The sequence below is a fragment of the Ovis aries genome, chromosome 24, assembly GCF_016772045.2.
Source record: "Ovis aries strain OAR_USU_Benz2616 breed Rambouillet chromosome 24, ARS-UI_Ramb_v3.0, whole genome shotgun sequence".
NCBI classification, from domain to species: domain Eukaryota; kingdom Metazoa; phylum Chordata; class Mammalia; order Artiodactyla; family Bovidae; genus Ovis; species Ovis aries.
This window is the reverse complement of record NC_056077.1, coordinates 25,666,429-25,681,570: the sequence shown is the minus strand read 5'-3', so window position 1 is coordinate 25,681,570 and position 15,142 is coordinate 25,666,429. Positions and strand designations below refer to the sequence as shown.

Below are 15,142 nucleotides of genomic sequence, written 5' to 3'. Positions count from 1 at the left end.
AGCCCTAGAAAGGCCTGCTTCTCCTAACCAGGAGGTCAGCGTAAGTCTCTCCTATGAAAGCTAGGAGAGTCCATCCCATTGCCCTTTGCCCTGGGGGCTAGGAAACTCATGCTAAACTCCAAGTTGAAATGCAGTGGCTTTCCTTGGGGAAGGTTTGAAGACACCACTTTCTCCTTTTATCCCCTTGTTGTATTCATTTTTATTGCCTGTTAATGGCTTGGGATCTTACATACCTATGAGCCAATGAGTTGGAACACAAATCAAGAATAGTGTGCTACAGGGAACTCTGCTCAATGTTATGTGGCAGCCTGGATGGGAGGGGAGTTTGGGGGAGAATGGATACATGGATATGTATGGCTGAGTTCCTTTTGCTGTCCACCTGAGAGTATCACAACATTGTGAATCAGCTATACTCCAATATAAAATAAAAAGTTTTTTAAAAGATTATTGTGTGCTGGACACTTGAGACTTCTTATCATTCAGTCCTTCTGGGAAATCTGCAGGGTAGGCATAATCACTCCCATTTTACTGAGGATCAGAAAGGACCCAATTGTCAGAGGTCTCAAAGCTAGAAAGGGGCAGGATGGGGTTTGAATCCAACCCAAGAGTCAGACATGACTGAGCGACTTCACTTTCACTTTTCACTTTCATGCATTGGAGAAGGACATGGCAACCCACTCCAGTGTTCTTGCCTGGAGAATCCCAGGGACAGAGGAGCCTGGCAGGAGGCCGTCTACAGGGTTGCACAGAGTTGGACACGACTGAAGCGACTTAGCAGCAGCAGCAGCAGCAGCCTTGCTCCAAATCCTCTTCTCGTAAGTCAGTAGCACACTGGCCTCTCAGACAAAATGACGAGTCTTGAAAGGCACTCTGGCACTCACTCGTCCCATGTTAAAGATGAGCAAATGGCTTCCTCAAAGCAACACAGCCAAACTGCGTCTGACTCCTGTGTGTGTGTGCACATGCTTAGTCACTCAGTCATACACGACTCTTTGAGACGCCACGGACTGTAGCCCACTAGGCTCCTCTGTCCATGGGATTTCGCCATTTCCTACTCCAGGGGCTCTTCCCTACCCAGGGGTCGAACCTGTGTCTCTTGCATCGGCAGGCACTTCGCCACCTGGGAAGCCCCAGTCTGACTCCTACGTGCTGCCATTTCATTCATTCCTGCTAAGTAGCTTCAGTTGTGTCTGACTCTCTATGACCTCTTTATGGACTGTGGCCCGCCAGGCTCCTCTGTCCATGGATTCACCAAAACATTTTGGGGGCCTATATGGGGCCAACCACTGGATTGGGAGTCTTCAATTCTACTTCCAGATTTTATTTCATGTGTCCTTTTATTATAGGATACATGAAATCTGATTAAAGTCTGTAGAGTATGGATTTGGAATCAATTATCACAGGGGTTAGGTACTGAAGTTAAGACACAGTGAGTGAAAATCAGATCTCACTAAAATTATCCTGCTGCTGCTAAGTAGCTTCAGTTGTGTCTGACTCTCTATGACCTCTTTATGGACTGTGGCCCGCCAGGCTTCTCTGTCCATGGGATTCACCAAAACATTTTGGGGGCCTATATGGGGCCAACCACTGGATCGGGAGTCTTCAATTCCACTTCCAGATTTTATTTCATGTGTCCTTTTATTATAGGATACATGAAATCTGGTTAAAGTCTGTAGAGTATGGATTTGGAATCAATTATCACAGGGGTTAGGTACTGAAGTTAAGACACAGTGAGTGAAAATCAGGTCTCACTAAAATTATCCTGCTGCTGCTAAGTTGCTTCAGTCGTGTCCGACTCTGTGCGACCCCATAGACGGCAGCCCACCAGGCTCCCCGGTCCCTGGGATTCTCCAGGCAAGAACACTGGAGTGGGTTGCCATTTACTTCTCCAATGCATGAAAGTGAAAAGTCAAAGTGAAGTCGCTCAGTCGTGTCCAACTCTTAGCGACCCCATGGACTGCAGCCCACCAGGCTCCTCCATCCATGGGATTTTCCAGGCAAGAGTACTGGAGTGGGGTGCCATTGCCTTCTCCAAAAATTATCCTAGACCTTTCATTAAATGACTGGCACGTGAGATCCAGGAAATGTAAAAGCCAGGAATTGACTAATCTGGTCTCCTTTGTCCTGCAGGAATGGACGCCAAGACTAATTTAAAAAGAAGTTAAAAAAAAAAAAAGAATCTCTCTCTCTCTCTCTCTGTGTCTCTCATTTTCATGCTATCTCTTTGTGGCCAAGTGGACAGAGTTAACTTGCACGGGCTCACTAGTTTCTGTGCGTGGGATGTGGCTCCATCGTCCCTCATTTGTCAGCAGAGCTGGTGCTGACCTGGCGTCCTGTGCTCACCATGAGTCCCCTCAGTGTGGGAGGCGCTTCTGGAAAAGTCGGAGTGGATGGCTTTCCGAGGGGACGCCTTCAGTTCAGAGTTGGCCCCATTGACATAGACCGAGAACCCCTGTTCCAGGTGCTCCAGCCTTAACTGCACGGGGTCCTTGGTTTTCAGATGCTTTAATATCCTGGAAGAGAAACGATCACCAGCGTCTCATCCGAGGAGCCTGAGCCACTGCCCACCCCCATGTGAGGAGGGACCTGCCGCTCTGACAGGCAAGCGTTTCTAATCAGAGGCTGGGTTGCGGGTGCCCAGCTGTTCATCTATAAACAGCCCTAAGAGGCCCATTTCACACATGGAGGAGCAGGGAGCAGGAGGCTCCGCGGGCCCTGCTTTCATCCTGAGGCTCAAAGGTACATCAGCCAAAACCCGGGTTCCATCCTTGCCGGTGGCACAGGGACAAAAGCAGGTGTGCGCACGCTGCTACACATGGCCTGGATTTCCTGGGGTGATCCCAATTTCGTGCACCTCCCCTTGGTGTGGACGGCAGCACTTTGTTCCACGTGGAACAAAATGTGGTCTAAGCCTCTGTGAGTCAGATTTCATAAAACACATCCTCACGTTAGAAAACAGCTGCCATCACGCCAGGCAGACTGATTTTTGGCTTCAGGAAATAAATGTGTTCTCCAGCACCCCTGATATCCCAAATGTCATCATTTTACATTCAGATGCAGTTTAAAAATATACCAGCGCAGGCTTTGTTCAAGATTAATGATGTGATGATCAAACCCTTTGCCTGCAAGGGTCTTGGCGTGCACGTGGCCAGGTTCCTTGTTCAGCTTTCTCCAGAGTCCAACCTCGCACTTTGGCTTTATCCTTTCCCCACTCCTGATGGTCCCTGCCATAGACAGGGCCCAGTGTCCATTTCAGAATTGCTCCCATCTGACGTCAAACCCTTCAGAGCCTTTACAAATGGCCGCACACACTCCTACACCAACGAGATTTCTTTTCGCAGAAGGAGAAATGCAAACAACCATGGTGGCAAAAAAGAAAAATTAAAAAGTGGATCCTCTTCAGTGATTAAATAAACTCCTACCAAAGTAGCAAAATGTAAATTTTTATAAACAGTAGTGGGATTTCCCTGATAGCCCACTGGATAAGCATCCGACTTCCAATGCAGGGAACACAGGTTTGATCCCTGGTCTAAGATCTCACGTGCCACGGGACAACCGAGCCCACTGGCCACAACGGCTAAGCCTGTGCTCTGGAGTCTGCTCACTACAGCCAGGGAAGCCTGTCTGTTGCAACTGTGCCCCGACACAACCCAATGAAGAAGAGTTTTAAATGTAATAGTAACGGTAAACCATAAAAGGTAGAAGCCACGCTCTGTTCTAAATGCTTTCTGTGCAGTAGGTGCATAGTCACTTCAGTCGTGTCTGACTCTTTGTGACCCCATGGACTGCTGTCTGCCAGGTGCCTCAGTCCGTGGGATTCTCCGGGCATAAATACTGGAGGGGGTTGCCATGCCCTTCTCCAAGGGATTTTCCTGACCCAGGGATGGAACGAACCAGAATCTCTTACATCGCCTGCATTGGCAGGTGGGTTCTTTACCCCTAGTGCCACCTGGGAAGCCCCTCTAAATTAGAGCCATCTCCCATTGTTTGAGATAAGTCCCATAAAGTTGAGGCAAACACTGAATTCGTGAATACTGAACCACTGTTTCTAGGGAAAAATACAGGATTTGGTTCCTGTGAGCCTCTGGTCACAACGTGTTCATCAGCTGATCAAAATAAAACCTTGCTTTATGTGTGTTTCCGTTTAAAGGTACCTTTTTAAATATATTGGGCTTCTCTTGTGGCTCAGCTGGTAAAGAAACTGCCTGCAATGCAGGAGACCTGGGTTCGATCCCTGGGTGGGAAAGATCCCCTGGAGGAGGGAAAGGTTACCCACTCCAGTATTTAATATATATTGATACTTAATACAGTAACACTCATGCCGGCAGCACTCCAACTCATGACTGAATGAGGCTTAACTAACACGTGTATTTTCTCCACAAGGGACATCATAGCCTCCTGGGCTTAGGAATGTGGGACAGCACTTCCACCTTACGCCGGGGACCAGTTTAAACAGGGAATTCACCAGTGAAAAACACAGAAATGTAAAAACACAGGACACTAAGTAAAACACAAAAAGGACACTTTACTGTATATGGTAAGGGCTTCCTAGGTAGCACAGTGATAATTCACCCCCTATGGGGTCATTAATTTTCTTAACCTCACTTAATAGATAAGGAAACTGGAGCACAGAGAGGTTAAGTAACTTGCCCGAGGTCACACAGCTAGTATGGCAGTGAGGCTAGGATGCAAATTGAAGCAGTGTGGCTCTAGAATCTTCGCCACGACAAAGACAAATTCAAGAGCTAGCAAGCTGAAACTGACAAGCTTAGACATGGCTGGAAACAGAACACGTTACACGCTTGGTTTTCGCTCAGTCAGCAAATAGTTTCTGATCAGGAACAATGGTCGGCACCCAGTCCTAACAAAACCACGAGAGCGACTGGAATGTCCCACACCAGGGTAATGGAAATGGAGATCTCTTGTAGCTGTTATAATTATGAAGATTCTGTCGAAACATGGCGGATGTTTGTGATCTGTTCAGAGAGGGGTGGAGGAGGCAGGATAAAAACAGTACCTAGGCGATAAGCGCAAAGTTGGAAAAAAGTGTGTTTGTGGGACCCAGAGTGGAAGGTGATAGATGTGAAAATTAAATCAGCTGTTGAGGGAGGGTGGTGGCATTGTGGGTGATTTCTTTGTTTGCTTTTTTAAATGTTTCTTTGGCGGTTGATACATCCATCTTTTCGCCAATCGTGGCAGGAACATTCATTACACACTGCTTATCTCTTGCCAGCCTCTGAAGCCTGGGAGATGCCTGATTGTTGGGCAACAGCATAAAACAGAAGGAAAACATAAGTAACTAAGAGACAGTTTCCAAACACGGCAGGAGCTGCGCTCTCTGGTGCAAACAATCAAAGGACGCAGTGGATACCAGTGGTCCCCGGGGAGGGAGAGCAGGGAACCCAGGCCCTGTGAGACCCTGAGATGGTCGGCAGGTGGAAAAATCTGACCACCTGGCCAGGCAGCGCCTGCCTCAACTTCCTTCCAGAGACCACCTTTTCTCCTGACGCTTCCTGAATGGTCACCGTGGCATCCCGCTACCCAAGCTCTGTGGCGGGCGCTCCACGTGGGTCTCTCTTTAAGCAGACTGATTTATGAAAATGTGGATTTATGAAACTGATAAACGAGGAGATAATTAGTCAGACTGTGAAAGGACTCACTAGAGGAACTCCTCTACTGCAGCTGAGCGCATCAGGAATACCCACGTGGCATCCAAGAAAAGTGGGCGTTTTTTTTTTTTTTTTTTAATGGATAGCCTACTTTGCATAAAAAACTGCCCTTGGTGTACGGGATTCAGGAAAATCAGATTCAGTCCCCTGCCCTGGTGGAGATGGAGCCCCCAAGCACCTGCTGCCCTATCACACTCTGTCCCCTTCCAGCAGGGGTCCCCAGCCTCTGGGACCTAACGCCTGATGATCTGAGGATAGAGCTGATGGAATGATAATAGAAATAAAGAGCACAATATGTGTAATGTGTTTGAACCACCCTGAGACCATCCCCCTCACCCGGCCCATGGAAAAATCATCTTCCACGGAACCAGTCCCAGGTGCCAAAATGGGTTGGGGACCACTGCCTTAGAGATTCTGTAGGTTTCCTATCACGAGTCTCCCTGCCTCACACTGCGGTTTAGTATCTGTGTGCCTGTTTATTCTCCCTTCATGCCCCCCACCCCAGGTGTGGGGTCTGTGCTGAGGGCAAGGAAAGGTGAGGAATACTCTGAGAACCTATTTCTGGAACTCAAGGTCTAGCAGGAGAGAGAAGGCACGGACGTGTATTCTAATACAGACCCCGGGCATCTAACCATGTCGCGGGCATCGTTTCTGCTCATCTCGTGATGACCTTCGGGGGCACTTGTACAGAGAGCTCTTTTGTACAGAAGACGAAGTAGAAACACTGAGTTAGTGCACAGGGAGGCACAGGGACTGTGACCGGGGACGCGAGATGCTTGACATGGGTGGTCAGGGCACAAGCAGGGGTTCAGGTGAGGAGAGGACTTAGCTGAGCTCCAAGGGCAGGGGGCGCGTTGCTCACAGGTCTGCTCGTGACCAGGCTTATAACAGCTGTCGTGGTCTATAGCCTTGGCTGCTCTGTGACTGTGGGCTGGCCACATGCCTCCTTTGGACCTCAGGAAACCCCAGGGTCAACCGAGGGGCTCTCCAAGTGTCAGGCATTCAAGGATTATCTGGATTTTTTTTTAATTTGGCTGTGCCAGGTCTTAGTTGTGGCATGTGGAATCTAGTTCCCGAACCAGGGATTGAACCCAGGCCCCCTGCATTGGGAGTGCGGAGTCCCAGCCACTGGGACACCCAGAGAATTCCCTCAGCTCACCGTCAAGAAGACATATTTATCACCAAAAAGATGACGATGGTGATGGAGAACGCATACTTGGATGGGTGGGCTTACTGCAGACCCTCAAACACTTTGTCCTGCTCAATCCTTCACTGGCCCAGGAATTAAGATCCTGGCATTGGCCTGTTTTATAGATGTACTTGTCCAAGGTCAGACAATTGAGGAAGCGGCTGGGATTTAAATTCTGGTCCATGAGGCTCCAGAGCTCATCTCCCTGCCACGTCATCCTGCCGTTTCTTGTCTCCTCACCAGGCATCACGCCACAGAGCTCCACACAAGGAGAGTTCAGAGGAGAAGCAGTGGCTCCCAGGTAGGGCTTTTTGGAGACAGTGGCATTTGAATGAAGCCTTAAAGGATGGAGAGGCAGAGGACAGTGGTGCAAGGAGCTTGCCATTCCTCCTGGGACCTAGTGGCTCACAAGCTCCAGTATTTGTCCTCTAGGAGGTCACCAGCCCCCATCCATGTGGGCGGAGGTGGCATGGTGCAGAGGACTGAGCTCTGTGCTGGAGGCTCTGCCATTTCCCAGCTTTCATGGGCAGGTCCCTACACCTCTGGGGCCTGTCTCCTCTTCTGTAAAATGAGACCCAGGATGCCTAAGCTCATGAGGATGGAAGGGGATGCCAGATGAAGCTCCAGCTCAGAGACTGGTCTGTGCAAGACCCCCTGGGAGCTGGTTCTCCCCTTTCTTCCTCTGCCTAAATCTTCTCATGAGGCAGTGGGTTCACCTCTCAATTGGGTACATTTTCCTGTAAGTTTCCCTCAAGCAACTTTTTTTTCAAAAAAAAAAAAACAATACCATTGCTGGATTCTTAGATCTTAGACCTGCCGCCCTCTTGAGTGTATATTACAGCCCCGCTTGGCCGTTAGCTCTTAACCGTTCCTCCTGTCTCAGCCCTTTGATGATTCAGGCTGCTTTTTCGTGGGTCCTGTTAGGCATGATTACATCTTTCATGAGGCTGCCGAGTGAGCAGAATCACTAAGCATCCTCTGGGCGAGGGTTGTGCGCGGGTCAACAAGAGCTGCCGCATCTCCCCCACCCTCCCTGGTCCTCTCCTGGAGCTCATGATCACTCTCTGCCCCTTCTGGCCCAGTCCTGGGTAGCTTTGTGCTCACCTACCCCTGCTGCGGGGAGTTCCTTGAAGGCCAGGGCTGTGTAGCAGACACCTGTCCTTTTCATTTGTCCAGTCACTCGCCCCCATCTTCCAAACACAGCTCAGATTCCCCTTGAGAACCGCCCCCTTCCTCCTCTTACTCCACGTGGTTTGAGTGAGACTCACACCCTTGCCCAGCTTCATGGGGTGGCCCAGGAGGGGCCAGGCAGACTCTGCCACCCCACCAGGCACAGGGCAGCGGTTGGCTCATGGATGGAAACTCAGGACTTTTGAATGAGGATGGGCCTCAGCACTTCTGCTGGAACAATTAAGAAAGATGTGTTTTCTTCCTCTAGAGGGAGAATGTCAGTGGGTTTCCAGGGACTGCCTTGGCCTCTGTGAGGGAGGTACCTTTGTGAGATGGTTCCAAGGTGAGGAAACAGAACTGAGAGATGGAGAGTGACTGATTTCAGTGACCCACTTTGAGTACCTGGATCCAACTATGCTTGAAGCCCGCCTATCATCCCAGATCTGTTTATTTCACAGGGCAATCAGTTTCACTGTATAAAGTCATTTACTCTGGGCTCCTGTCCCTTCGAGCAGAGGAGCACTGACTAAGACTGCCTGTGTCCCCCTCATTGCAATGTTCTCCTTCGTACTACTGGCAGGTACTGACAAGGTACTCAGTGGAACCCTGCTGAAAGAATAAAAGAAAGACCTGATCAGCATTTTGTGGGTAGCTGTGTTCTGGACAGGTCTCTAAGAACTCAGCCCAGTGACTATACACCCCCTTCTTGGGTCCCAGGCAACCCAGTACACAGACTGGGTTTTCACCTCCCTCTGTGCTCCATATGAAGTTCAGAGGCTGGGATTTCCCTGGTGGTCCAGTGGTCACAACTTCACCTTCCAGTGTAGGGGGTGAGGGTTTGATCGCTGGTCGAGGAGTTAAGATCCCACATGCCTTGTGGCCACAAAACCAAAACAAAAAACAGAAGCAGCGTTGTAACAAATTCAGTAAAGACTTTAAAAACAGTCCACGTAGAAAAAAAGAGATTTAAAAAGGCTCAGAGGCTGGTTTTCAATCCAGTCATTTTTCTAATTGGTGTATAATTGCTTTATAATGTTGTATGAGTTTCTCCTGTACAGCAAAGTGAATCGGCTATATATGTATATATCTATGTGTATAGATCTATACACACGTGTATATGTACCCTCCATCTTGAACCTCCTTCCCACTCTACCCAGTCTTATAAGTAGATTTCCAACTCAATTTCAGTTTATACCTACAAAAACCCTCCATAGTGAACTTAGAGCCACTGGCAACCCTGGCAGATCTCTCTCCTCTGGATTACTCATGATAGCGTCAAACAAAACATAAATAAGAAAGTACAGAGAATTTGTTGGTGGTCCAGTGGCTAGGACTCTGTATTTCCACCACAGGAGGCGCAGATTCAATCCCACCTGTTGCGTGGCACGGCTGGAAAAAAAAATGTAGGGCCCAGCTCCATTTCCTGGCTGCATGACACTGGGCAAATGCTTGCTGTCCTGGTCTCCACTTCCTCATCTGTAAAATGGGTGAAATAACTGCCTTATCGGGCAGTGTGTGGATAAAACGAGAGGATGGGGGCGAGCTGCCTGCCACACAGCTGGCACTTCAGCAAAGGTGCCTTTTCAGGCTCAATCTGATGCCAGCTCCGGAGCACTCCCACTCTGCATATGTCTCCATTTGGAGGCGTTTCTAGCTTTACCTTCTAATTCCCTGTCATCAAGCCAGCTCCCTCTCGGTGACAAACACATCTCCCAAATTTTATGGCAGCTCCATTTGGACTTTTTTAAATTGCCTTTGTGCTGTGACCTCGTCTCTGGCTCTTCCCAGCTATGCTATTGGCCGGTGCCTCTTTGATCACACATGTATTGATCCCTCAATTAATGAGAAGCAATTTGCTCACGAGGAACTATGATACTCTCCTCCCAGACAAGTCACGTGTATACGATTCAATGATCGCCCAGGTGTTTGGTGGCACCATCCAGCCTGCCAGAAACTGAATAAAAACATTCTGTTCCCTAGCATTAATGATGATAAAAACCCACATTGGTATAATCAGCACAAGCCTGGGTTTGAGGTTGCCCCTGGGACGGAGGGAGACCAGAGCAGCTGGGCACATGGGATGTTGCCTGGTATTTCTGGCTGGTCTTGGAGAGTTTATCTATTCAAAGGTGCTCTACTGGGGGCAGGACTGCCTTGCATGCAGGCATCTGGAATGAGGGCAGGTCTCATTGTCATAGATACTGGAGGTCTTAGTGAAATTTAGTAAGAGGACAGGTAGGCAGGGATGCTAAACTCCTACAACACATGGGGCAATCCTGTACATTAAAAGCTTTCCCGGTGCAACACGCCTCCAGGGCCCCAGCTGACAAGCACCTGGAATCCAGCCCATCAGAGAAGGGCTGAATTCATATTCAGAATAAGAACCCCCAGACTCTCTTGCCTACAAGACCCCAAGCACAGCCCCAAAGCACAAAGTCCCAAATAAGTTCCCCTGTCCTTCCCGCTCCTGCAGATCTGGGGGGTGTGGAGCTGTAGTATCTTTCTGCCTGTTTGGGCTTTGATTTGAATTCATTACCAACATCTTGGGGGTGCTTTCCAGGTGGCGCTAGGGGTAAAGAACCTGCCTGCCAATGCAAGAGACCCAAGAGATGCACGTTCGATCCCTGGGTCAGGAAGATCCCCTGGAGAGGGGCATGGCAACCCACTCCATTTTTCTTGCCTGGAGAATCCTATGGACAGAGGAGCCTGGCAGTCTACAGTCCATAGGGTTGCAAAGAGCTGGACACAACTGAAGCTTCTTAGCACGTACACACGAACATTTTAAAACTCAGGATATTTCACCACACAAGTCCAGATTTTCAGTGTCTCCTTGGAGGATATGAACCCCTGGGCCCATGAGAGTTCCAGGCACCCACTGTCCCCACCAAGCTAGCTTCGCTCACTGCCTGACCCCTCCTAGCATCTAAGTTTGCAAACCCAGCTTTCCCCAAGGTTCCAGGGCCTGAAGACAAACCATAATGAACTGCAAGTGAACTTGCGCAGCCTTGCAAAGGCCCGGAGAACATTATAATACTCTCCAACCAGACCACAAGCTTTGACCTCAGTACACATGGCATCGGGCTGCAGGTTTTTTATGAGAACCGGCACTGCAGAGTCAAATCAGGACTGACAGCTTTAAACGACATTGACCAACTTCAAACACAAGTGTAAAAGGACTCCCCCTTTACATAACAAGGCATGATTACAGGCTCAGATTTCTGGGGACCTTCAAAGCCTGTGAGATCACAGGCTAGGTTATTCACACACGGGCCCTGCCAAATTCTAGCTTTTCTTAACAAACCCAGCTCCTCCCAGAACGGAGGCACGGAGACGAGAAGCGGGCCCCACACGTCCGACGGTTTGCTACAGTTCAATCGAAAGATGCGATTAAATCAGTGAATGGAGAAATAGGAACTGGGATGGCAGATATTATTCCAAGCCTCCGCGTGGAGGGCGACTGCAGCCTGTTCCGATGTGAAACCGAGCCTGCACGCTGTTAATAACTCTAAATAGGCTTTTGATTTGGTTAATATCAAGGGCTGCTGTCGGGCGGCTGCATCTTACCGGTTCCTCTGCTGGAGCAATATTAAATACTCATCGTGCTTCTCATCAAAGTCTGTCACCATGTCCTTAGCGTAACCCTGAAATGAAGAAACAGAGCGGTGTGATGTCGGAATGCAGGGGAGCGTTTGCTGAGGCCCAGGTACAGCACACGCCCCACGGGAGGCCGGGAGGCAGAGGCTGACCTTGACGAAGGCCCGGCCCCTTGGGCGCATCACCGGGGCGACCCAGAGCCCCAGAGACTGTCTGACGGCCCAGTGGGTCTCGAACATACGCAACCAACAGTCTATGAAAGGGAAAAGGGCGATTTGATTCCCCAGCCTCACTGTTCATTCCTCCCATGCCCTAATAAAATCAAGGACTCTGAGAAGATTTGGGCTTTACTGTTTTCTCCATGCTCGTGATTTGGTGATCTCTATTGCCCTAACCAGATGGAACCCAGATCAGTTGTTTGAGAGAGAAATCTCATCTGTTTTTTCTTGCCACTGTGAGAGAAATGCATGCTTATTATAAACAACTCGGTCATTACAAAAATATAGGATGCAGAGAGTGAAGGTCCCTTTGAAGCAGATGTTTGCGGTTTTCCGCTTGCCCTTCTGGTCACAGAACTCTGGATTTCTTTGGGGGAACCATTCAGTCCCTTTTCCCAGTTCGCTGGCTTCCTTAGATGCCCTTGAAAGTTCCTTTGATCTCCACTCAGGTCATATGACCTTGACCTTGGTCTCGCCCATCAACACAGTACTTCCCCTGGCCGCAAGGATCCACTGGTCAGAGGGTGCGCCTCAGCCTGAGCCTGACCCTTGAAAGTCAGCCCAAGGACTTTACTGATACTCCTGGGGAAAAGCTACTCTCTTTCCACTCGGGTGCTACGGTAACGAGACGCAGGCTTGGAAATGCCTGAGAACGAAGGCAAGGAAGAAGACAGCAGATCCCAGTGATGCAAAGATGGAGAGTCCTAATGACAGAATTTGAGCCCCTGGATCCACCCATGCCTGAAGAAGCAGCTGGACAACTTAGTTATGACCCTAACGTTATTTTGTTTCAACTGAGTTTCTGTCATTTGCAGCCAATAGAATTCTAAGTCGTATACCATGGCCTGATGATTAGAGATAACCCCTATTAAAGACTTTTACAGCCCTGTGGGGGAGGGGGCAGTAAATGTATAATAAACTATAAATATTAAAAGTGACATACGGACCTCCCTGGTGGTGAGGTGGATAAGAATCTGCCTGGCAATACAGAGGACAGGGGTTCAATCCCTGGTCTGGGAAGAGTTCACATGTCCAGGTGTAACTAAGCCCGTGTGTCACAACTACTGAAGCCGGTAAACATAGAGCCTGTGCTCCGAAACAAGAGAAGCCACCGCAGGGAGGAGCCCGCACACCCCAGCCAAGAGTAGCCCCCATTGGAGGGAACTAGAGAAATCCCACAAGCAGCGACGAAGACCCAGCGCAGCCAAAAACAAATGAATAAAGTGACGTACGTAATACCAGTAAAACCTCCATTATGATTCGATACATATTCCACTAGATGCTTTTCTTTGCTTATAATATACATATATCTACATTTATAAACACACACACATTCTTTTAAACGAAAGTAGGGTCATACTGTAAACAGTGCTTTGCCATCTTCTATGCTTAACTAACTTAACTTCTTAACTAAAGAGACAGTGTTGGCTTCTAGTCAACAAGTCAGACAGATTAAGTGTTAAATGGCAAGTGAGACGCTTGTAATAGAAACACAATTTGTGTGAAAATCCTAACAATTATCATCGGGAGAAGAAGAAAAAAAGAATTTCCATCATTCTCTTCTTAGCTTCTCAAAATCTGCCTTGCACCCCATTAATCTACCAGAGCTCTTCCCAAGGGTGACCCATAACCTCCTTAAGCAAATATGATAGCTCTTTCCGACTTCATCCTTTTCCATTGATCCGGGGCCATGGGGAGCTGTTCCCACCTGTCCGTCCCCCAAGTTCTCCCCCTCTAGCTTCTGAGGTTCCGAACGAGGCTCCTCCACCCCCTCCCCCTGCACCTTCTCTGGCTGCCCCTCTTCCTTGGCCTTGGACGTGGATGGTCGCTGTCTGTGTCCACCTCAGCTGTCTGTGCCTTTCTCCCTCTGCCTTCCTGTCTCCTTCCGATTCCAAGGAAACGGGTCCCTGGGGTGGGGAGGCCAGAGGGGCCCTGCTAGTCCAGCGCTGACACCCTAGCTCCCCTCTCACCCCTTTTCCTGCAGGAAGGACCCTAGGTTGTGGCTGTCTGCTTCCTTCTTTCCCTGTCGCCCCCCCCCCCTTTTCCTCCCATGCTCCCCTCTCTCTGAGCCACCTAGGGACAGGATGCTGGATTCCCATCTTTTCTTTCACCCGGAGTCTCTGAAGCCTCCAAGTTTTCCTGAGGTTTTTCCAGCTAGCTAATCTAGCCAATCAGGAAGTGAGGAATAATAAGAAAGGATGATACTATGAAATCATAAGAAATTTAAACAAACTAGCAATAGGTGTTCCTATTCCTATTTCCCTGGCTTCCTGAGAAGCCCAGAGACATTCCTTGGTCCTCCCTGGACTGAGTCCTGCCTCATCTTGACTGTGAGGAAAGCACCATGACCTCAGGAGAGCTGGTAGGTTGCGGGATATAGGGTCTGGAGAGGATTCTCAGTTCCTTTTTCAGAACAACGTGTATATGAGGCGGACAGTTGACGCAGCATTTCCATATACATGATTCTGCTTTGATCTTCGCGGCAACCCTTGAAGTGGTTATTACCACCCCATTTAAGATACAAGGAAACCCATCCCTTGCGCCTTCTAGAAACACAGATCCTACTCCACGGTAATTTACATAACTATTTTGAGATATTAAAATGGCCACTGATATATTATGGTACGGGATGAAATATTCAATGACATTTTTAGATGAAATATGAGACTTCAAAGAGATCTCAGCTTGGGGTGGGCTGCCCTGGGTTTTCACCTCCGGGAATACATTCATTCGCCTCTGCCAGGAGGGAGATGTCATTGGAAAGATTTGAAGAGCTCAGGCACAGAGCCAGCAAAACTTCTCATCAACCCCATATTTCTCAAATGCTGATGCGTGCACAAATAACCTGGGACTGTGTGGAAAGCGGGGTTCTGATTCAGGGGCCCAAGCTGACACCTGTAACAAGCTCCCAGGCAATGCCCGTGGGCCACACTTTGCCAGCGAGGCACTGGACCAGCCCTGTTTACTCCTCATTATTCACAATATGCCCACCTCTAATCAGGTCAGCATTGAACTTGAGCTGTGAAGAATGTGAGCTTTGGAGTCCAGTGTGGGTTGCATGCTCAGTAGCTAACTTGAGTCCAACTCTTTGAGACTTTATGGACTGTAGCCTGCCAGGCTCCTCTGTCCGTGGGATTTCCTAGGCAAGAATACTAGAGGGGTTGCCATTCCCCTCTCCAGGGGATTTTCCTGATCCAGGGATCAAACCCACATCTCTTATGCCTCCTGCATTGGCAGGTGGGTTCTTTACCACTAGCACGACCTGGGAGACACGGCTTCAAGTCACAACAGTGCTACTTGCT

General features: G+C 49.0%; 1 protein-coding gene across 5 annotated transcripts in view; it reads right to left on the bottom strand.

The window, feature by feature from the left end:
* Window positions 1-15,142, bottom strand: part of KATNIP (katanin interacting protein) — a 233,456-nt gene that overhangs the window by 160,799 nt on the left and 57,515 nt on the right. For 4 of the 5 annotated variants that reach the window (XM_060406218.1, XM_060406217.1, XM_060406216.1 and 1 more), the window contains 2 exons: window positions 11,593-11,669; window positions 2,344-2,513 (listed from right to left, as the gene is read on the bottom strand). In XM_060406218.1, coding sequence (XP_060262201.1) covers window positions 2,344-2,513; window positions 11,593-11,669 — 247 coding nt within the window. The remainder of the gene's footprint in view (window positions 1-2,343; window positions 2,514-11,592; window positions 11,670-15,142) is intronic. The other variant, XM_060406220.1, reaches the window with a different exon arrangement.